At 34.8% G+C, this 24,119-nt stretch overlaps 1 protein-coding gene across 4 annotated transcripts in view; it reads right to left on the bottom strand.

Annotated features, from left to right (window-relative positions):
• Positions 1–24,119, bottom strand: part of LOC135837902 (ATP-binding cassette sub-family G member 1-like) — a 120,566-nt gene that overhangs the window by 9,451 nt on the left and 86,996 nt on the right. For all 4 annotated transcript variants that reach the window (XM_065353335.1, XM_065353336.1, XM_065353337.1 and 1 more), the window contains 8 exons: positions 23,966–24,083; positions 14,256–14,451; positions 13,988–14,133; positions 8,533–8,771; positions 7,770–7,889; positions 1,371–1,501; positions 1,089–1,257; positions 132–232 (listed from right to left, as the gene is read on the bottom strand). In XM_065353335.1, coding sequence (XP_065209407.1) covers positions 132–232; positions 1,089–1,257; positions 1,371–1,501; positions 7,770–7,889; positions 8,533–8,771; positions 13,988–14,133; positions 14,256–14,451; positions 23,966–24,083 — 1,220 coding nt within the window. The remainder of the gene's footprint in view (positions 1–131; positions 233–1,088; positions 1,258–1,370; positions 1,502–7,769; positions 7,890–8,532; positions 8,772–13,987; positions 14,134–14,255; positions 14,452–23,965; positions 24,084–24,119) is intronic.

Genomic DNA, 24,119 nt, shown 5'->3' with positions numbered 1-24,119 from the left:
TCGGAAAAAGTTTTAAAAAATCATTGATTTTGTTTTTTTTTTTCACCAAAAATATCGTTTGATTTACTTTTTACAACCCTGATTTTAGAATCAATTTTCCATTTTTCATTATCAATGAAACAAATACTCACTTGCATAGGAATATTCACGAATAAAAAGGCTAAATAATACGTCTTCAATTTATACCAATTATTGAACTGCTCTTTTTTAATTACATTCAACTCGGTAGGAACTGTAAAAATACAATTAAAAAAAACACGTAAATACCCAAGTACATCATACAGAAGATACCTATTTATATTACCTATACATATATTGAATCAAAATCTCGTTAAAATATTTATACACTAATTCTGGCACTCAATCTATCCATAAATTAATCAAACCTAATCATTCGCGACTAAAACACACACCAGCATTTAAGTAATTCATTGACGTCACCGCGTTTTCAATTTACAGGTGCTAAGCACGTTGCGATCGTTTATTAATTTACCACAAATAGAATATCATTATTTTTTTCTCTCGTGCAAAAATTTTTCGCCAAACATCCTGTCATTCGACTCGACTATGCAAGTTTAACGATGAAACAACTTGAGAGTTGCGTGTTTCTAATACCTACACATAGGTAATAGGTATCTACTTTTTCGATAAGTAAATTAGTTATTTTGGTTTATTTTAAGATGGAAAATAAGATACCCAATGTGACTCATCGTCAAGTCGTCGAGTACCCGCAAAAAAATAATACCGTAAAATTATCTCAAAGTGGTGAAAATTCTGGGTACATTCGGAGCAAAAAAAAAATTTTTAAACGATATAAAAAACAATCAAAAACCTGATCCTCGTCATACCATAATAACCTTCAATTTATTGCTCACGCTACGCCAAAGCTTTCATCTCGTTTAAATGCAATTGAGTATATTTTCGAATGATGACTCGAAAACCGAATTATAAAACAAAAAATAAAATTCGATCGAAAATGCAAACGATTCTTTATACGGTAGATTGAAGAAGAAGGAACTGCGTGGAATTGGAATAAAAAATCTACATAAAGTTAACACACACGTCGAATCAATCGAATGCAGACTTACATTTTAAAATGGCCGGCATTAAAGATGTATAGCTTAAATAGACTAAAGATACGATGAGAAATCCCACATTATATATACTTTTGCTCGCATCTACACCGCACTCCGAGTACAATACACCGATGAAAATGCCTACGAGAAAATGTAAGGCTACTTTTAAATGAGACACCGTCTGTAAAATGAATACAAATCAATTACTAGCTACAATAAATATCGTCATCAGTATCAAATTGCATCAAAATACATACGAAGGTATAACAAATTATAATTCAAATCAACACGTACCCAATCTCTGTACAATTTCACAGCGCATCTTCTAGCTAAAATGAAAAATCTGTAAATTTCCGAAGGTGCGGAGTATAATTCGCTAAATTTCTGTATACCGTTGTTAATACTATACTCATCGAAGTCCTCGACTATAAAAAAAAAAAAAAAATGAAATTAATATTTCACCATGGATTAACTTTAAATACCTATTTTTCGAAAAGAAAATAAGAAAACTGGTTTTCATCAGTTGGTGGTCGTGTAGGTGGCTTATATACTTTCGTATAATATTACGAATACCCACCTATGAAAATATGAAAGACAAAATATTTTTCTCGTACGATCTCAGAATTAATTCAGGATGAATAAAATTTCCATCACAAAGAGTGAACAAATACTAGTGAAAAATTTAACGACAACGATGTAAAATCACAAACATACCCAACACCTACTCACTAAAAATTGGCCAAAATATTGTGGTGGATAAATTGGGGGGAGGGGGGAGGGGAAGCCCTGAAATATTTGGAAGAATAACGCACGCTGATGATACGAACGTATTTGCGTTCTGGTCTGCTTCTGGTAATTTTCCATACTTAATAAAAATTCGTGATTTTTACGAACTCGAAGTACTCATCACGAATATCAGGCAATTGACCCGGCGAAGAAGAGCAAACATATCGTAAACATAAACAACCAATTACCGGCGCGCGTTGCAAAAACGATTTTTTTATTTGTTTTGATAGGTACCTACGTTTTTTTCACTTTAGCCATCATTAAAAAGTAATTCTGTTGTTTTTAATCTTTGTTTTTGACTGTTTTTCTCCGAAAATCTGCGACATTTTCGTAATATTTTTGTTGTTTTTTTTTTCCGAAATTGAGAAGAGATAACTGAGGGGTCCATAACCGAAAAATAACTCGATATTCGAAGTTGGCACCTTCGAAAACCCAACAAACCACGAGTCATGTACGTCGCGTCGATCGTTTCAAATTTTTCAGAATTTTAACCACGTTTGAGGCACTAAACTGGTGAGAAAGAGGTTCAGAGGGGTAAGAACGAAAAAATGAATCGATTTTCGAACTCAGCACCTTCGATTCAACAACAATCGATATCTCACTTCATTTTTAGAATTTTCTTGGATTTAGATCAAAATTAAGGACTCAAGCACCCCGTCCCCCCTTCCAAGGAAGGATTTTATGATCCAATTTCGAAAATCAGTTCGTCCAAGAGAGAGTAAAAAACGTCCGAAATACCTACAGTATGACACAATAAAGTATAGTGCCCGGTGGCTTTTATTTCTAAGTGGAAAGAGCTATAACCAGATGAATGAAGCGGCGTTGCGTAGGGAAAAATAAGGGCTTTCAAAAGTGACCTTGAAACTTTCTGGCTCATGCACAGGGTGTCCACAAATTGAAAAACCAGTTTGGTCAAAAAATCCAAACCGGTTTTTATTGGCGCAATGTATTCTACACACTAAGGCGACAAAAACGTGATATGAATTTTTTGAAACCGGTTCATTAATTTGCAACCAGTTGACAAAAAAAATCCAAAAATTGTATAGGTAGAGAAAAAAGCTTGAAACAAAAGTTACAGAGCGTGAAAAATTACACAATTCTGCGTAATCACATTTTGAAACCGGTTCATTGGTTCGCATTTAGCAACCAGTTTTTGACAATCGCCAAAAAAATTGGGGATAGAGAAAGAAGCTTGAAACAAAAGTTGTAAAGAGTAAAAATTTGAACCATTTTCGCTGATCGGAGTTTGAAACCGGTTCATAATTTGCAACCAGTTATTGAAACTTACCTAAAAATTTGAGATCGAGAACACAGCTTGAACAAAAATTGTAGGGCATGAAAAATTAAGCAATATGTGTTCAATCACATATGAAACCGGTTCATTGGTTTGCATTTGGCAACCAGTTTTTGACATCACTTAAAAATTGGAGGTAGGTAGTGAAAAAAAACTTGAATAAAAAGTTGTAGAGCGTGAGAAATTGAACAATTTTCGCTGATTGGATGTTAAAACCGGTTCATTAATTCGCTGCCAGTCATCAAAAAATTACTCAAAAATTGTAGATACCTAGTGAAAAAAGTTGGAACTAAAAGGTGTAAGACATGAAAAATTACACAATTCTGTTCAATCACATTTTGAAACCGGTTCATTAGTTGTAGGACATGAAAAAATTAAACAATTGTGTTCAATCACATATGAAACCGGTTCATTGGTTTGCACTTAGCAACCAGTTTTTGACAATCACCTAAAAATTGGTGATAGAGAAAAAAGTTGAGAACATAAGTTATATAGAGTGTGAAAAGTTGAACCATTTTTGCTGATCAGATTTTGAAACCGGTTCATTAAATCGGACTTTGAAACCGGGTCCTTAAATAGGATTTTGAAACTGGTCCATTAATTTGCAACCAGTTATCGAAAATTACCCAAAAATTGTAGATATGTAGTGAAAAATAACACAATTCTGGGTAATAACATTTTGAAACCGGTTCATTGGTTCGCATTTAACAACCAATTTTTGACGATCACCTAAAAATTGGAGAAAGAGAAAAAAGTTTGAAACATAATGTTGTAGAGTGTGAAAAATTGAACCATTTTCGCTGATTGGATTTTGAAACCGGTTCATTAACTCGCTGCAAGCCACTGAAAGTTACCTGGTTGCAAATCAACTAACCATTTTCAAAATCCGATCAGCAAAAATGGTTCAAATACGCTCTACAACTTTTGTTTCAAGCTTTTTTCTCTATCTTCAATTTTTAGGTGATTGTCGAAAACTGGTTGCTAAATGCGAACCAATGAACCGGTTTCAAAATGTGATTGAACAGAATTGTGTAATTTTACACGCCCTACAACTTTTGTTCAAGTTTTTTCTCGATCTCCAACTCTTAGGTAAGTTTTAATAACTGGTTGCAAATTAAGGAACCGGTTTCAAAATCCGATCAGCGAAAATTGTTCAATTTTTCACGCTTTATAACTTTTGTTTCAAGCTTTTTTCTCTATGCCCAAATTTTTTGGCGGTTCTCAAAAACTGGTTGCTAAATGCGAACCAATGAACCGGTTTCAAAATGTGATTGAACAGAATTGTGTAATTTTACACGCTCTACAACTTTTGTTCCAAGATTTTTTCTCTATCTACAATTTTTGGGTATTTTTTGTCAACTGGTTGCAAATTAATGAACCGGTTTCAAAAAATTCATATCCCGTTTTTGTCGCCTTAGTGTGTAGAATACATTGCGCCAATAAAAACCAGTTTGAATTTTTTGACCAAACCGGTTTTTCAATTTGTGGACACCCTGTGCATGGGCCTGAAATTTTCAAGGTCGCTTTTGCAGGGCTTATTCTAAGGAAAATTTGGAGCTGCGCAAACATAGCTCACAATGCGACCGACCAAAAATATTAATGAAGGCCCGAGCAAAGTGAGGGCAAAAGCTTTTGAAAAGTAGTGATTCTTCAGAAGTAAAACAACATTAAGTAGATACCTATTTTTAATGCGAGAAGTCAATTATTCTACTATACCCTAACTCAGGTCAGAGAAAAGAAAAGAAGAATGATCTAGCCCAAGCGAAGCGAGGGCGAAAGTTGGGAAAAATTGATAATTCGAAACGCAAAACAACGTCCATTTTGATGCAGAAACTTAATTTTCATGGCTTCAAAATTTTTTGTTTTCAGGAACTTGAAACATTTTCAAAAGTAGGAATGCGCGGGCAAAAGCTCTCAAAAATTCAAAATTCTTCATTTTTTCATGATAAAATTAAGTATAAGTAGGTACCTAGTATGTTTTCAAATTGTTTACGAATTTTTGACGAAAAATAGAACTTTTCTTTTGGTATTTTTGCAAAAAATAGGGAATTTCTGGTACATAGTTATGACAGGAATGAAAAGACTATCTATTGGTAAATTTCAAGTGAAACAGCATTCATATTTTCTAATGTGAGCTTAGAAGACAATTTTTCTACTCGCGAGGGCAAAAACTTTTAAAAATTTTGATTACAAAGAAGTAAAAATCCATGGTTTTTGGTAATTTTTTGATTTTCTGAACTTACACGAATTCTACTGCTGACATTCATTGTCTTTCTTTATGACTTTTGTGTTTGTTCAAATTTTTTTTTAAATAAATAAATGGAAAAATGTACGTAGCTGAATTTTTGGAACTGCACAAACTAATTTGGAACTATACACACATTTTTTTTGGAACTGCGCAAAATGTGCGGAGCTGCGCCTTAGAATAGGCCCTGCGCTTTTGAAAGCCCTTATTTTTCCTTACGCAACGCCGCTTCATTCACCTCGCCAGCTCTTTCCACTTGGAAATAAAAGCCATCGGACGCTATACTTTTGTGTCATAATGTATGTAATGTATGTACATGATTTTCTCAAATTTTCAAACTTTGGTTTTCAACTTCTCTACCTATTTGTAGGTATATAAAAAGTTGAACTTTCACTTTCACTGCGAAAGTTCAAGTTTGACATTTTTCAATTTTGAATTGAGAAAACTGAAAAAAATAAAGAGTTGGGGGAGGGGGGATAAAATTTGAGAAAAATAGAAGTTTTTAAGCAATTTTGAGCCAGCAAGGCAAAAATCAACGTTCTTTGAACGTCTTGCCAAAAAAGCACTAATTTCTTAGCAATTTTGGAAAAAATAACGACAATTTGACTATTTTATCAGAAAATAACTTCCTGAAAATTTTGACTAAAAAACATTACGATATTTTGAATTTTTCGTCAACTCGCCAAAAACTGACAATTTTGGCAAAAACAGGATTTTTTTGGGAAATCTTACTCTCTAAATTTGAAACAGTCAATTTCACTGCTTAGCAGTCACGACATTTTGCCTTTTTAAAGCAGTAGTTTTTTTTTACTGCAAAACAGTGAAAAATTACTGAATTGGTCAGTAAAAAATCATTTTGACTGACCAATTCAGTAATTTTTCACTGTTTTGCAGTAAAAAAAACTACTGCTTTAAAAAGGCAAAATGTCGTGACTGCTAAGCAGTGAAATTTGACTGCTTTAAATTTAGAGAGTAGAAAGAACAGAACTGTTTGACAATTTTGACCAAAATGGTCACCATTTGATAATTTTTTTTTGTGCCAAAAATTGAAGCTTTTCGATTATTTTACCAAAAATTGAGGCTTTTTAACATTTCCCTCAAAATTAACTCTTTTTGACTTGGGCAAATTCGGCAAAAAAAAACCTTGTAGAAGAACCTTATGAGCAAGTTCGACAAAAAACAGGACTTCTGTCTGACCATTTTGGAACAAACGGAACACTTTTCAAACTGATAAGGCAAAAATAATTTTTTTTTTTTAATGTTTGGGGTAGGAAGGGGGTACAAAAAATTATGGACTCACAACTTTTTAGAATTAGCATGCCCCTTTCCCCCCCAAAAAAGATTCATATTTGAACCGATTCGAGGTATCTTGATTTCGAGAAAAAATTAGCGGAAGGGGAAAGGGGGGTTGAAAGCTTTGAAAATTAAAAAAATATATTATTATTATTATGTCAGTCATTTTTGGAAATTTTGATATCGCACTAACCTTTTTCAATCCAAGAACTACGAAGGGGCATAAAAAGCAAATCTGCTGGAAATAATCTGTATTAACCTCGTAGGGCTCATTTGGAGAGATTTCATGTAAACCTATAACTTCTCGAAAATGCCAAAAAATTGCCCAAATCGGCAATTTTTTTGACCGTGAAATTGAAAGGATCATTTAGAAGGGGGTGAGGGGTTTGCGAAATCGCAAAATTGTTGCCACTTTCACTCTTTCTGCTCTAAAAGGACTGTGCAAAACACTATGAGCCACAGGCCATCCTCCTTCCCAAAGCCCTCATAAATTCAATAATTTCGAATACGTATCTTGAAAAATCAATTTGAAATCCACGCAGATAAGATGTTTCTAAGGTTGTAGAATTTAATATTGAAATTATTTTATCAATCAGAAGAGGAGTGGAGAGATGGGTGGGAGGGAAGGAAGGGGTTAAAAAAACAAAATTTCATACCTATACATATATCCACGTGTGACATATGTATCTGAATACTTTTTTTTTGTTGAAATTTGACGTAATTTTTTCACTCTTAAAGAGGGGATTAAGGGGTAAAAAGCAACAAAAAAAAAACCAAAATTTCACGATTTTCATACAAGTAACATATCGAAACACATGTTTTTGGGGTCGTGAAATCTGAATTTGAAATCATTTTTTCGGTGCGATATGATCCAAAAATGTTGAAAAAAATTTCGAGCATTTGGACCCCGTTTCCCCGGCTCATTCCATATCTCTCATGATGACTCAAATCACGATATTTATTTTGATTTCGCAATACGTGATTTCCCCTACTCTTCTCCAAAATGTCAAAGATGGACCTCTTTTTCACTTTGATCTTGGCTGCGTAAAAAAAAAGGTCACTATAAAATGCTCACCAGGTAAAACTAAAGTATTCGCTTTAGTGCATTGCGTATTCGTTCGCCACAACGGATTATTAGCACTGGCGACCAGCTGCGACGAAAAATGACCATATTCTCCAGTAACAACTTCCAAAACTGCAGACAAACCAACAAGAAAAACATTTTAGTAGGAACTCTATAATAAAAAAATAGAATAACAGCTTCATAGTACGTAATACGTATATTATTCTTATAGGAGCAGGAGGTGCAGGTATATGCATCATTCGACGTATGTACAATAATACAATATACCATTACCTATCTAGGTACGTAATTATTCGGCTTAAAACGATGATTAATCGTCAACAATCCAGCACTTATTCTTACGATTACGCGGTATAATTACGTACCAGCAAATAAGTAATTAAACAGCGCAGCGTATAAAATACAAAAATATATCGTCGAGTAACGGGTAGATGATAGGTAAGTAGGTACATATAAAACGATTAATTTATATATTGTTTTCGAAAACGTCTTTTGTCGTCATCGTTCGTCGTTGTTCACCAGTCACCATCGCGGATGTGGGAATTTTTCCCTCATTAGTCCACCTCTATAGTAGAGTACAATCGATTTCAAAAAAAAAAAACAAAACAAAACAAAAACAACCACCTCGAAGTCAGTGTATATAGTGACCAATGACACGACATGACGCTTGACGTCAACGCATTTCTACGTATTGAGCCATCGATCGTCTCGTAGTCTCACAAAAACAAGCTAAAAAAACAAAGGGTGCGCTCACCGAAATCGGCCGGATTATGATATTGCGGGCAATGCAATCCTATCGTCTGCAGATACGGTATAATATTAAACGAGGAACCTTGATAAACGCATAAACCATCGGCGATCACGTAAACATGATCGAACATCTCGAACACCGAAGCACTCGGCTGGTGGATGGTACATACGATGGTACGACCACCTTTGGCTAATCTTCTTAGGGTAGCCACAGTTTGAGTACAACTGCTACTGTCTAAACCTCTGCAAAAAAAACAACAACAAAAAATTGAAAAATAATTCACAATTGAAATTTACTCGTGTATCTTGAGGGGCATGGGATAGGGATTAAGCAGCCAGCCAGATACCTCTATAGATAAAAGAGACGGTAGCTAAATCGAAGCCAGAAGCTGCGTTTTGTCTTCGTCATCATCATCGATCAACACGCAGAGTTGCTTATTACGTGGTCATCAATTCATCTCGCCTTAACCTTTACCTTGGTCGATGGTCGATGGTAGGCATAAACTATAAACTAGCTGTTAGAGTACGACCGGTTATCTTTCTTCTCTCTCTCGTTCGATTGAGATGCGTACAGCGTCTCTCTATCCTGCAGTAGTTATATGTAGGTAGTGGCACATACAACGCCTCATCATAATTTGCTACCACACTACCAAACCATCAGTATAACTGACCACTGACCATCCAACTAACCAACAACCAACGCGTATATCGTTTTATGAATTAGACTCGTCAAATCGTCCGTCGATGCATATTATCGATTTGCGTAAATGCAGATTAACTGTACGTACGTGAGCGTGATGTTAAAAGCTAATGTGCGGAGTAATGAAGCTTTGAAATTCATCTAGCGTTCATTTTTCGAATTCCTAAGCGTTGAATTTTGATGAATTTATAATTTACCGCGTGATTCTAAATACTGATCAGCGATCAACGAAATGTAATCGAGTAGAATATGTAGGTTCAAGTAGGTGCTCAGTACATGTTTTATCCTGACAAAATGTCTTTTAAAATTGATTAATTAAATAATCATTTTCGATCATTGGTTTAACGAATAGATTGTTGAATGTTCAGTAGGTAAATATGTATTTCTCAAAAATTGGCTCAAGTTTCATTGTATGAACCACACTCTGGAGGAAAAATAATTGGACTTGACCACATCTGATCAGATCATAATCAGGTTTCCCTATGGGACTGATCTGGAAAAATCAATCTAGTCTGATCAGATCTAGTCAAGATCAAACCAGGCCTCCAAAGCAAAAAACAAACATCACCTAAAATAGGAAAAGAGCAGCTTTCTCAGTATGCTAACAAAATTTTCTCAATCAAGTCAAATTTCTTTTAATAAAATCAAAAATTGATAGAATAATTATCAACATAAAATAAAATTTACATATTTTGAGCTTTACAGCCATTTCGTAGGCACGTCATTTCATGGGTACCTAGCTACCTACCTACGTCAAAAAAGGTAGGCAGAACAAAGCCAAATCGTAGGTACGTCATTTTATAGGTATTAAAATTGGGTATAATATTTTAAAAACCTATTAATCAAAAAGTAGGCACCTCATTTCGTATGCAATATAGTCGAAAGCTTTATTAGCATGCTAAATCAAATCATAGTACGATTTGGCGTTGTTCTGCCTACGTTTTGACGTACCCTACCAATGAAATGACGTGCCTACGAAATGACGCGCTCCCAAAATATTCATCATAATGAAAGATAATTTCAACTATGTACCTACATAGTCGGGGGAGCCCGCATAAGGATCTATTGCACCCCCACCCCACCGTCGATCCTCCGGGACAACTTTTTTCTTAAAGAAGGAGTCCTAGGGAACATTTCTAGCCCCTGTCCTTAAAAAAAAAGTGGCCCTACTTACGAAATGGCGGCCATATTGATTGACAGGTCAGCCGAAGTCGCAGATTTTACGTTCCAACATAGAACTTGCACAACCTTTTTTAAACCATATAAAGGTAGATCGAAAGATCAGGCAGAAATTTATCACCTGTCAAAATTTCAAGTGCTAAAGTGCTTTTTTCGATTTTTGGTGAATTTTTAAAAATCAAAAGGCCAAAAATGAGAGGAAAAAATCAAAATTTTACCAAATTGACCAAGAAAGCTGAAATTTGGCACAAATCCTATTTTCGACATGCCAACTCGATTGGAAACGGTTTCAACCTGTTTTCAGCAGTTCTGGAGCCTCCAGCAGATTTTTGAAACTCGAAATTCCCACAAAATTTCATCAAATGGCGATGGAAAGCCGAAATTTATTCTGCAAACCAATTTCAATACGCAAAGAAGTCGACTGCAGATGGATTTCAAGTCATTTTGGAGCCTCCAGTGACTTATTGAAAATTACTGGAGCCTCCAGTAGATTTTTTGAAACTTCAAATTTCCCAATATTTCATCAAATGGAGATGGACAGCCGAAATTTATTGGATTTCAAGTCGTTTTGGATCTTCTAGCGACGTATTGAAAATTACTGGAGCCTCCAGCAGTTTTTTGAAACTTCAAATGGTGATGGAAAGCCGAAATTCATTCTGCAAATTAATTTCAATACGTTACGAAGTCGACTTCCAGTGGATTTCAAGTCGTTTTGGAGTCTCCAGCGACTTATTGAAAATTACTGGAGCCTCCAGTAGTTTTTTGAAACTTCAAATGGTGATGGAAAGCCGAAATTCATTCTGCAAACTAATTTCAATACGCTACGAGGTCGACTGTTGGTGGATTTCAAGTCGTTTTGGAGCCTCCAGCGACTTATTAAAAAGTTGAATGGCGTTTTTTGGAATATTGAAATTCCCAAAAAGTAGCTGGAAGCTTCAAAACCATTTGCAACCATCATGCAGTCGACTTCATATCGTATTGAAATTAGTTTGCGAATTAAATTTCAGCTTGCTAACTCCATTTTGATAAAGAGTTGTGGGAGCAAGTTACAAAAAATCTACTGGAGGCTCCAGTAATTTTCAAAAAGTCGCTGGCGAGGCTTCAAAACGACTTGAAATTCACCTGCAATCGAATTCGTATCGTATTGAAATTAGTTTGCAGAATACATTTCGGCTTTCCATCTCAATTTTGATGAAATTTTGTGGGAATTTCGAGTTTCAAAAATCTGCTGGAGGCTCCAGAACTGCTCAAAACGGTTTGAAACCGTTTCTAATCGATTTGGCATGTCGAGTATAGGGTATATTCCAAATTTTAGCTTTCTTGGTCAATTTGGTAAAATTTTGATATTTTTCCCCTCATTTTTGACCTAAATTTGATTTCCAAAAATTCACCAAAAATCGAAAAACGCACTTTACCACTTGAAATTTTGACAGGTGATAAATATTTGCCTGATCTTTCGATCGACCTTTGTACAGTTTGAAAAATTTCGTGCAAGTCCTATTTTGGAACGCAAAATCTGTGATTTCGGCTGACCTGTCAGTCAATATGCCCCCCATTTTGTAAGTATAGGGCCACTTTTTTTTTCAAAGACAGGGGCTATAAATGTTCCCTATTGTTCCGGAGGATTGACGGGGAGGGAGGGGGGCAATCTCCCCGACTAATATAAATAAAAAATCGTAACTCGTATATGATGCCTTTAAAATTTATTAATCCAAATTATTAGATATTTTTATGAATTTTTAAGAGTTTTTAAGAAGTCTACAGACAATTCTTTTTTTGATTTTGTCAACTTTCGTTCAATTTATGGTCTTTCGGTAGTTTTCAAGAATTTTTGTCATGTTATTATAGTTCTTGCATTTTTTGCAAGATTTCTTTCAATGTTGATAACATTTTAATCTACAAATTTTCACGGTTCTTTACAATTTTCCTACATATTATTCGAGGTCAGTATTTCTTGGTGCATTTCTCTCGATTTCGTGTTACTTTTCATCAACAACTTTTATTAATATAATTAACAGCTTTTATGACATTTTAAAAAAGCCCTTTGCAATGCTTTTCCAAGTTTTATAAACTCTGACATTTTATGGTTTTCCGGTAATTTTTAAGAATTTTATGACGATTTTATAGTTTTTTTTTACAACACTTTGCATAATTTTTGTGAGATTTTCTTCAAGACTGATAATATTTGACCAATTTTTTCGTATTCTCTGCAATTTTCCTGCAATTTGAAATATTTTTTGAGCAATTTAGTTATCTTAATTATTGTGATGTTTTATCAACTTCAATTCATTTTCAACGGCTATGTAACATTTTGAATGGGCATTTATTGCTTCGCATTCCCTCCCCCCCCCCCTCCTTCAACAGATGTATTTTCAAAACCATTTTACAAAAGTTGAATCAATGTTCAGAATTTTTTTGAAAATTCGTACGTTTTTTTGGCTCTTTCGTTCCTTTTGTTAGACGTCATTGCTTACTTATGATCGTTTTATGACATTTCGCTCAAATTTCAAGATATTTTATCAACTTTGAGCAATTTTTGAAAAATTTCACTTTATTTTACTTACAATAAATTTCATTTATTTTCGACAGTTTTTAATAATTTAGATTTCACCTCATTTCGATACTTTGCACATATTTGATCAATTTTTGGCAATGTTCCACAATCTACTCGGTTTTCACAAGGTTTTTTTCAAATTCGGATATACCTCCCATCAATTTCTGACCGTTTACAATTATATTTTTTATGCCATTTTAACGAGTTTAAACAGCAACTTTTCTGAAATTTTGATCAATTTTACCAATTTTTATCTGTTTTTGCTAATTTTTTAATAATTTATGCAATTTTTCAATTCTTAAGGGGGATTTAGTTGTAACAGATAGGTATTTTATGCACTTGATGATATTTCGGCCAATTTCGTTTCTTATTTCTGTTAATTTTTTTTACATTTTTTCATTTTGTTCGAATTTGATGTCATTTTTAATTTGTATGATGTAATTTGACCGATTTTACTTCTCACTCTCGGCACAACAAAGCAGAAATATCGCAATAAAATAAAATCGTGACATTTTTCAATCACTTATTTTGAAAAAGAAACATCTACATAATCGTTTTTTGACCTAAAGCTGGAAATTCTCCGCCACAATTTGGCAATGAACATTCCAAAGAGAAGTTCTCGCGCCACCTCTGATCACATTAATGAAGATATCAACAAATATCAAAACCATGCCATACCCTACACATGATATATCCACAAGATACATAGGTAGTGTGTAAATATGCACCAACGTTTGTGGTTGAATTTGTTCACTCGTTTGGTTTTCAAACGTACGTATAAAAAAACCGGAAAAACTTTTTCAATGGCAAATACCTACTCGCCACTCGCCGCAAATCCTATGGATTATGTAAATAAACGAGGTGTAGGTAATTTAACGAAACTAGTTTATAACGGCGACGCCGGCTCTGACTCTGGCTGCTCAATCAAATGCAACGTAGCATAGCTACACACTACACAGGTATATGCATTATGCAAAAAAACTACTAATGAGCTTTCAAGATACAAATAGGTAACACGAAACTTACGTAGTCGGTTCATCGAGGAACATCACCGGAGGATTATCGATAAGTTCGAGGGCTATAGAAAGCCTCTTCTTCTGACCGCCTGATAACCTGCCGCATCTGGTTTCTTTCGTTCTGGTTAGGCCGATCGTCGTAAGGATACCTTCTATCTGCAAGCACATCGTCATCATATTATATTATATTGAGGTAAAAATGATAAATTATTAATAATCTTAGGCAATATGCATTTCGATTTCGAAACATGCAACATTCTCGACAACATGACACCTACCAAGTACTCTTTCGATTCTTTCGAAACAGACGGGCCAAGTTTCAAGTCAGCCGTTATACTCATTATCTCGTGCACTGTAAACAAAGGACATAGCTGATCGTCTTGCAAAATGTAACACGAATCTTTGCAATCTAGGCCTTCTTTTTTCTTGTTTGCCTGATTCGTCGTTTTGATGCAGCCTCCTACACCGAATTCGCTGCAAAAGAAAAAAACAAACAGGAAAAACACATTAGTATTAGGATACGATATATTTGAGCCAAAAATGTAAATTTTCTCGCCATTGTTGATGACATTGAGAATTATGCTGAGGGAAAACTCGTGTGTACTGAGAAAATGCAGGCAATAGGTATTAAGGGCCACCTGACTATTCCTGCGCAAGATCTGTGTGCTATTTTTGAAAAACGTCAGTTCATCCAACTCTCAAAAGTCCGACATATGACAATAGGAATAATTGCACCCCCCCTCCCGCTGATGATAAAGACAAATCGAAAAAACTTGCAAATTCATCACCAGTCAAAATTTCCAGCACTCAAGTGCACTTTTCGATTTTTGGTGAATTTTTGAAAATCAGATTCAGGCCAAAAACGAGGGAAAAAATCAAAATTTTACCAAATTGACCTAGAAAACTTAAATTTACAATGTGCCCTATTTTCGACCTGCCAAATCGATTGAAAACTGTTTCAAACCATTTAGAGCAGTTCTGGAGCCTCCAGTAGGTTTTTGAAACATGAAATTACCTCAAAATTTTATCAAATGCCATTAGAAATCAGAAATTCACGCTGCATTTCGTCGACGCTGTTGGGTTCAAGGTAATTTTGGAGACTTCGGCGACTTCTTGAAAATTCTTGGAGCCTCCAGTAGATTTTTGAAACTTGATATTTCTAAAAAATGTCATCAAATGCAGAGGGAAAGTCAAAATTTATTCTATAAACTAATTTCAATCCCCTATGAAGTCGACTGTTGGTGGATTTCAAATCGTGTTGGAGCCTCCAGCGACTTTTTGAAAATTCCTGGAGCCACCAGCAGATTTTTGAAACTTGATATTTCCATAAAATTTTATCGAATGCACAGGGAAAGTCAAAATTGATTCTATTAACTAATTTCAATCCCCTATGAAGTCGACTGTTGATGGATTTAAAGTCGTGTTGGAGTCCCCAGCAACTTTTTGAAAATTCCTGGAGCCTCCAGCAGATTTCGAAACTTGATATTTTCAAATAATTCCAACAAATGCAGAGGAAAAGTCGAAATTTATTCCATAAACTAATTTAAATCCCCTATGAGGTCGACTGTTGGTGGATTTCAAGTCGTATTGGAGCCTCCAGCGACTTCTTGGAAATTCCCGGAGCCTCCAGCAGATTTTTGAAACTTGAAATTTCCGCAATATTTAATCGAATGGAGTTGAAAAGCCAAAATTCACACTGCAAACTAATTTCAATACGCTTTAAAGTGAACTGCAGACAGTTTCAATACGTTTTGGAGCCTCCAGCGGCTTTTTAGAAACTTCTGTTTTTCAGAAAAGCCATAAAACTTGTTCTAATTAATTTTAACACGTAACGTGCAGAATAAATTCCAGCTTTCCAGCTTCATTTGATGAAATTTCAAGTTTCAGAAATCTACTGGAGACTCCAGTAGTTTCCAAAAAGTCACCGAAGGCTCCAAACGACTCGAAATCCACCTGCAGTCGACTTCTAGCGTGTTTAAATTGGAGTGCATCGTGAATTTCGGATTTCTAACTTCATTTGATGAATTTTTGTGGGAATTTCAAATTTCGAAAATCTGCTGGAGGCTCCAGAACTGCTCAAAATGGTTCGAAACCGTTTCCAATCGATTTGGCAAGTCGAAAGTAGGATATATCTCAAATTTCATCTTCTTAAGTCAATTTGGTAAAATTTTGATTTTTTTCTCATTTTTGGACCAAATTTGATTTCCAAAAATTCACCAAAAATCGAAAAATACATTTTTAGCACTTGAAATTTTGGTTGGTGATAAATTTTTGCGTCCTCTTTCGGAAATCAAAATCTACGATTTCGACCGACCTATCAATCAAAATGATCGCCATTTTATTAAGGTGCACCGGGGGAAGTCCGAATTCGGGGTAAGTCAGAAAAACTGCTCTAGCTCTTAGAGGCTTATATCTGCCGAAGCGCTACCCAGGTGTAACTTGAGGGTACTACCCCTACTTCATCACAGCATAAAAAATTTCGCGACCCAGCTTCATTTTACAGGCTTTTCATTGGTTCATTTTTAGTTGCTGTTTTGAATTTGATTTCAAATTGTAATCAGTGTTTTTCAAACTGCTTTTTACCTCAGAAGAAATGATCAGTAAAAGTGATATTATAAGTGAAAGTCTTCCTAAAACAATAATGTAAAACCCCAAGTATTCAATTTTTGTTAATTTTCAATTATTCATTATTTATATCTCTTTTTCTGACTTACCCCCTAAATTAGTGCTATGGGGTAAGTCAGAAAAGTGAACATTGATAATTAGGATTCGACTTCATCGATGTGTAATACGTAGAATAATATGTTTTCGAGGTCGTAGAATCCAAATCTGCAGTTATTATTTTTGTAGGAGTGGGGGGTGAGGCGTGGGGAGAGGGAAAATTTCGAATTTTTCGTACATTATTGTGTAATATGTCGAATAATATGTTTTCGAAATCGTAGAATCCGAATTTGGAGTAATTTTTTTTGTAGGAGTGGAGGGTGAGGCGTGGGGAAAGGGAAAATTTCAAATTTCTCCTACATTATCGTGTTATATGTCGAATAATATATTTTCGAGGTCGTAGAATTCGAATCCGGAGTCATTTTTTATGCTGAAGGTGGAAGGTGAGTCGTAGGTTCGCATGGGTGGGGCCCTCTCCCCAAACGGTGATACTTGAATAGCCCTCGACCCTAAAAACTAGCTCAAGATTAGAATTCTGCGACCTTGAACACATATCAACCAACATGTTACACAATATTATAGGCAAAATTTGAAATTTCTCCTCTCCTCTTGCCTCGCCTCATACCCCTGCGAAAAAATAACCCCAGATTCGAATTATACGACCTCAAAAACATATCAATCGACATATTACACATTAATATAGGCAAAATTTGTGATTTACTCTCTCTCCCCTTGACTCACCTCTCACCCCTACAAAAAAAATATCTCCAGATTCGAATTCTACGACCTCGAGAACATACCTATTATTCAACATATTACACAATAGTGTAGGAAAAATTTGATATATTACCTCTCCCCACGCCTCACTTCCCTCTCCTACAAAAAAAGTAACTCCAGATTTAAATTCTACGACCTAGAAAATATATTATTCGACATATAACACGATAATGTAGGAGAAATTTGAAATTTTCCCTTTCCCCGCGCCTCACCTCCCACTCCTACAAAAAAATTACTCCAAATTCGGATTCTACAATTTCGAAAACATATTATTCGACATATTACACAATAATGTTGGAAAAATTCGAAATTTTCCCTCTCCCCACGCCTCACTCCCCACTCCTACAAAAAAAAAATAACTGCAGATTCGGATTCTACGACCTTGAAAACATATCAATCGACATATTACACAATAATGTACGAAAAATTTGGAATTGCCCCCTCCCCACGCCTCACCCCCCACTCCTACAAAAAAAATAACTCCAGATTTGGATTCTACGACCTCGAAAACATGTTATTCGACATATTGCGCATCGATCAGGGTCGAATCCTAATAATACCAATTAATTTTGTAGATTTTCTGACTTACCCCAAAGTGGGGTAAGTCAGAACAAGTTACATTTTATTCGATTGTGCGAAAGCTACTGCGACAATCGCGCTGAAATTTTTACCATAGGTTAAGAACCCTTATGGGAACCTAAATACCAAATTTCAGCCATATTGGTTCATTAGTACGAGAGTAACAGCTGATCAAAGTTGAAATTGTGAAAAAACATTCTGACTTCCCCCGGTGCACCTTAGTACAAAGGCGAACTTTTTTTTTGGCAAGTTTACTTTAAAATGTTCATTGGGATGTCCCTTTAAGAAGTTATCACAGATGATTGGCCGGGGGGGGCAATTATTCCTATTGTGATATCCAATTGTAGTATTTTGTCGTCGTAAATTCCAGGTTCCTGGGCAAGTCTTAGGTAATTGATGAGATCTCCCAGAGAGGTCTTAGTTCAAAATAAGGTCTCAAGACTCCGAAAAATATTCCATCATGTCCCATAAAATATACAAAGGTCTCGCAAAATAACCTCTGTACAGAAATCAACTTCACTTTCGTACAGAAAAAAGTCACAAAAGAAGCTAAAACAAGCACACGATAAAATCCCAAGTAATTAATATACAAGGTGTCCGGTGAGTGGTCAGCGAAACTTCAAATTCGGATACCACCTGGGTACCATTAAAAAAAAAAAAATGATGAAGGTTTTGCCCGAAAGGACAAATTGCCTTCTTCGATATCAACAGTCAAAATTCATTTTAGACCTCACGAGTGGGTATAGAACATCAAAAACTAAACAAAATCACATATCAAATCTTTTTGCCTAGCTTGCAAATGGAAGGGGCGACGAATGTAGGTATTCTTATATCGAAAAATCAGAGAGATGGAAAACTGAAACTGAACTGAAGAAATTGAAACTAAAACTGAAACTGAAACTGAAATGAGCCAAACTGAAACAACTGAAACCAGCTCGCCTCTCACTGGACACTGGACAGTGGACACCCTGTATATCTATGTACATCTAATCTAACCTATGTTGATGTACGCAATAATGTACATAGGTAAAATATGCGAACATATTCCTACTAAAAACCAGTTTTTCTTTCTATCAATTCTCCATATAGGAACAGCGAAATGCTGTTGGGTATTTATTTTACACAAATACGAATTTTCAACTCGTTCCTGGTTAACTTATTTCCTAACGTCGCGTCGGTTGGCATTAGGTATTGTCGCTGTACCATTTCGAATGCAGATGGAATTTTTTCAATATTGGAAAAAACCGTAAACTAGGAAACTTGTTTTTTGAACGTAGATAAGTAATCCGATACTTATTATTTTTTTTATTCGTATTCGAGTAGTAAGGTAGGTATTTTATATCTACATAGGTACATTTGTGTATCTCTGCACACGATCCCTCACATTTCAATACACATTGGATTAGGTACCCATACCTATACATACACCTACCTACCTTTATCAATATCAATATGTTATGTTACAGAAAAACCAAGAGAAGTATGGTAAGGGTTCGTGAAATGAACAGGTTTATTGAATATTCATTAGAATTTGCAACAGATTTTTAAGCAACCCGCTTTGATAGTGAGTCTCGTCACTATAACGATACAGCTATTTTTTGGTCGTGTGATAAAAAATAAAATTCAATTCGAAATATTTTTCTAAAATAACGCGAGATGGTAATTTTTTTTTCAAAATCATCACCATTCCAGGAACTAGAAAAAATAAATGATACCTACGTTAAAACAAACATTCGCCAACAAAATTCTCAACAAAAAAATTAAAACTAACAAAATTTAATTGGCTTGTTTTAGAATTTCAAATTAATTCTCACCTTCAACTTCAAAAATTCAACGATTCGATATTTTTAGACCATAAAACTAAAAATACTCGTAGCACTCATTTCAGATATCAAGGTTGTCGTGAGAAGAGCGGAGCTGGATGAGAAGGGGAGGGAGGGGGGAGGGGGTTAAATATTCCCGAAATGTTTAAGATTAGTATTCCAGGCAATTATTTTGACTTCATTAGAGTTTGAAAATTAATTTATTCAATTTTTGTTCGGCAATTTTATAATTAATTTTTTTTGTATTTATTTATTTTTTTTTTTTACATATTTTTACGATTATTTGTGTAAATTTTGTCAAATTTTTACGAATTCTTCAAAAACATTAGTTTTTAAAAGGATTTTAAAGCGTTTTAAATTAGTTTTTTTTGTTGTTGTTGTCATGTGTTTCAACAATGTTTTGCGCACCAGAAATTCATCAGATTTTCGTAATTTTTCACAATTTTAATGTTTTTAACATATTTTAATGACATTTTCAACATCTTTTTATTACTTTTTCATGCAATTTTTGCTAAATTTTTCAATTTTTTTCTCGACATTTCATCAGTCCGAATCATATCACATTTTACTTCTAAATTGACTTTCAAAAGTGAGAAATCGAAATATGTGGACCTCGATAATTTTGGCCACTTGCAGTAAAAGCTGAAAGGTCCACAGGAAGTTGGCGATAAGTATATCCTAAGATGTTCAAAATTCACGATAATTGGCCTAATTCGAAAATGGCATTTGTTGATTTGAACATTTTTAATGCAAATTACACTAGTCGAAAATTGTTGGATTTTAGGAAAAAATGGATTTTCCCTCAGTTCCAAAAAAAGTTGTTGTGCTGAAAACTTTCCTCCCAAGTTGAAAAAAAAAGTCTAAAAAATCCAATTTATCAAATTTTTGCGTCAGAATGCTTCTATTTTTTTTTTTTTGAAAAAAAAACGAATTTTCAATGTTTTTTTGCAAAATACCCAAAATCCTAAAAGTCCGTCATATGACAATAGGAGTAATTGCACCCCCCCCCGCCGATCCTCCGAGACAACTTTTTTCTTAAAGGGGACATCCTAAGGAACATTTTAAAGCAAACTTGCCCGAAAAAAAGTTGGCCTTACTTACAAAATGGCGGCCATTTTGATTGACAGGTCAGCCGAAATCGCAGATTTTTCGTTTCAACATAGGACTTGCACAAAATTTTTCAACCCTTTCAAAGGTAGATCGAAAGGGCCAAAAATGAGGGAAAAAATCAAAATTTTACCAAATTGACCAAGAAAGCTAAAATTTGGGATATACCCTATTTTCGATATGCCAAATCTATTGAAAATGGTTTCAACCCGTTTTGAACAGTTCTGGAGCCTCCAGCAGGTTTTGAAAATTCGAAATTCCCACAAAATTCCATCAAATTGGAGTTGTAAAGCTGAAATTTATTCTAAAAACTAATTTCAATACGCTACGAAGTACTGCAGGTAAATTTCAAGTCGTTTTGGAGCCTCCAGAGACTTTTTGAAAATTCCTAAAGCCTCCAGCTGATTTTTGAAACTTCAAATTTTCACAAAATTTCATCAAATGGAGATGGAAAGCTGAAATTTATCCTACACTACAATTTTAACACCCTCTGAAAACGACTTCAGGTGGGTTCAAGTCATTTTAGAGCCTCCAGCGACTTTTTTGAAAATTACTGGAGCCTCCAGTACATTTTTGAAACTTGAAATTCCCGCAACATTAATTTATCAAATGGAGTTGGCAAGCTGAAATTTACTTCGCAGACTACATGCTGGTTTCAAATGGTTTTGAAGCTTCCAGCTACTTTCAGGAAATTTCAATTTTCCAAAAAAAACGCCATACAACCTTTCAAAAAGTTGCTGGAGGCTCCAAAATGACTTGAAATCCACCATGGTGCATTCAACTTCGTCCTAGCGTCGACTCTCCATCTCAGTTTGATGAAATTTTGGGGAAATTTCAAGTTTCAAAAATCTACTGGAGGTTTCAGGAATTTTCAAAAAGTCTCTGGAGGCTCCAAAACGCCTTGAAATTTACCTGCAGTACTTTTCGTAGCGTATTGAAATTAGTTTTTAGAATAAATTTCAGCTTTACAACTCCAATTTGATGGAATTTTGTGGGAATTTCGAATTTCAAAAATCTGCTGGAGGCTCCAGAACTGCTGAAAACGGGTTGAAACCATTTTCCATAGATTTGGTATATCGAAAATACGGTATAACCCAAATTTCAGCTTTCTTGGTCAATTTGGTAAAATTTTGATTTTTTCCCTCATTTTTGGCCTAAATTGGATTTTCAAAAATTCACCAAAAATCGAAAAACGCACTTTAGCACTTGAAATTTTGACAGGTGATAAATTTTTGCATGATCTTTCGATCTACCTTTGAAAGGTTTGAAAAATTTTGTACAAGTCCTATGTTGAAACGCAAAATTTGCGATTTCGGCTGACCTGTCAATCGCCATTTTGTAAGTAAAGCCAACTTTTTTTTGGGCAAGTTTGCTTTAAAATGTTCCTTAGAATGTCCCCTATAAGAAAAAAGTTGTCCCGAAGGATCGGGGGGGGGGGTGCAATTACTCCTATTGTCATATGCCGAACTATAAAACAAAGATTTTAAAAATCCAAATATAAATGATTGATCGAAGTGGTTAAGAGGATAATAAATCTGAGACTGTAGACACTTATTTCAATTCACTCCTTTTAGTGGGATTCTTAATCAAAAACTAGAAAATTTGCTGGAGGCTCCAGAAAGGCTCGAATCATAAAATGTCGTTTTATGAGATCAGAAATACCTAAAAATCAAAATTTTAAGCTGCTGATTCAATTTAACCAAATTTTTTATATTTTTTCCAGACGAATGAGCCGAATTGAGAAGTCCAAAATTCACCAAAAATCAAAATTAAGCACTTTAAATTTTTACCATTTTGTGAATTTTAAAAAAAAATTTCTTGTCTGATGTGAAATTTTTTCATCAATTGAACACTTCCCCTCGAAATCAAAAATAGAAAATAGCAAAACATACATCCATCTAAAATTCTTCCATTAAATAATAACATTTAATCACATCGCGATAACGAGCAAATCGATTATAGAAAACCCTTCAACAAAAATTTCAATTCGCGCGATAACGATGTCTTTTCAAAGACCCCCAGATGGCCATAACACCAATTTTTCATCGTTCTAAACCTTCGCTTAGGTATGTACATAGTAAACTGATGATAAAAAAAAATTTCATCACTAACGACCCTGAAATCAGACGATCTATTTTCGTTAAGTACAAATTAAATTAACGATTAAATTTTTCAACAATTTTCTCGCCACTTCCTTGGACTTTTAACAACCGCGCCGCGTACCCGAGAAAATTTTTATTAATAAAATATAAATTTAATCGAACATTACGCGGCGAAGGTAAAAAGAGTACGTAAATTTTATCGCCACGTTCACCTTTAAAAAGAAGAGTAAAAAAAAAAAAAACAAATCACCTAGGTAAAGTAAGTTATATACCAGCAACAAGAACAGTTGGGTAAATATTTATACAGCGTGATTCGTTCAATTATGATGCTTGCTGGCGAAATTCTCTCAACATATAGCACTCGATCGTAAAACAAAAAACCCATCATCTTCATCACTTCAGCTATACCAGCAGCTTCCACTGTAGGCTGTAGGACGAGACCCTACTTGGCATTGCGTTCGCAACTTCGACTTATTCACTCGAGTAGCTATTTCAAAACCATTTATCAGTTATCACGGACATCAGTGCAAATCGTCGATCGAAATACCTACCTGCAGTAGGCAAGTCGAGATATCAACAATGGGTACTTTGAGGCTGCAAATTAGCACATCGTGCAGATTGGCGAATTGCATACCTGCTTCTCGACAGCTCGGTAAATTGACTTTTTTTTTGCTCGACGTCATCGCGTTAAACGATGAGATACGATTTCGATCGAAACATGCTCGCTATAATAATGATAATTTATAATGACCATAAAAATAAATACAAGTACCCTAAATATGCCTTTATAGTCGATACACACGAGTGAAAAAAGGGAAAAAGGGGGAAATTATACATCCAAATGACCCCAGCTGCATTATTGCTGATAATATTGAGAGAAATAAAATCATCATTCTCGAAATTTAAATGCACACAAAACATGGGTATACAAGTACTTACTGAAATCCAGTCAATATATTGAGTAAGCTCGATTTACCAGCCCCGGAGGGCCCCATAATCGCTGTCAGTTCTCCGGATCTGAAATGTCCGGATACGCCTTTCAGAATTGTTTTTCTTTCTGAAAAAAACAAGCGAAAAATAAACGATAAGTATT

The sequence above is a fragment of the Planococcus citri genome, chromosome 2, assembly GCF_950023065.1.
Source record: "Planococcus citri chromosome 2, ihPlaCitr1.1, whole genome shotgun sequence".
NCBI classification, from domain to species: Eukaryota; Metazoa; Arthropoda; class Insecta; order Hemiptera; family Pseudococcidae; genus Planococcus; species Planococcus citri.
Note: the sequence above shows the minus strand (reverse complement) of the source record. Positions and strands in the feature narration are given on the sequence as shown.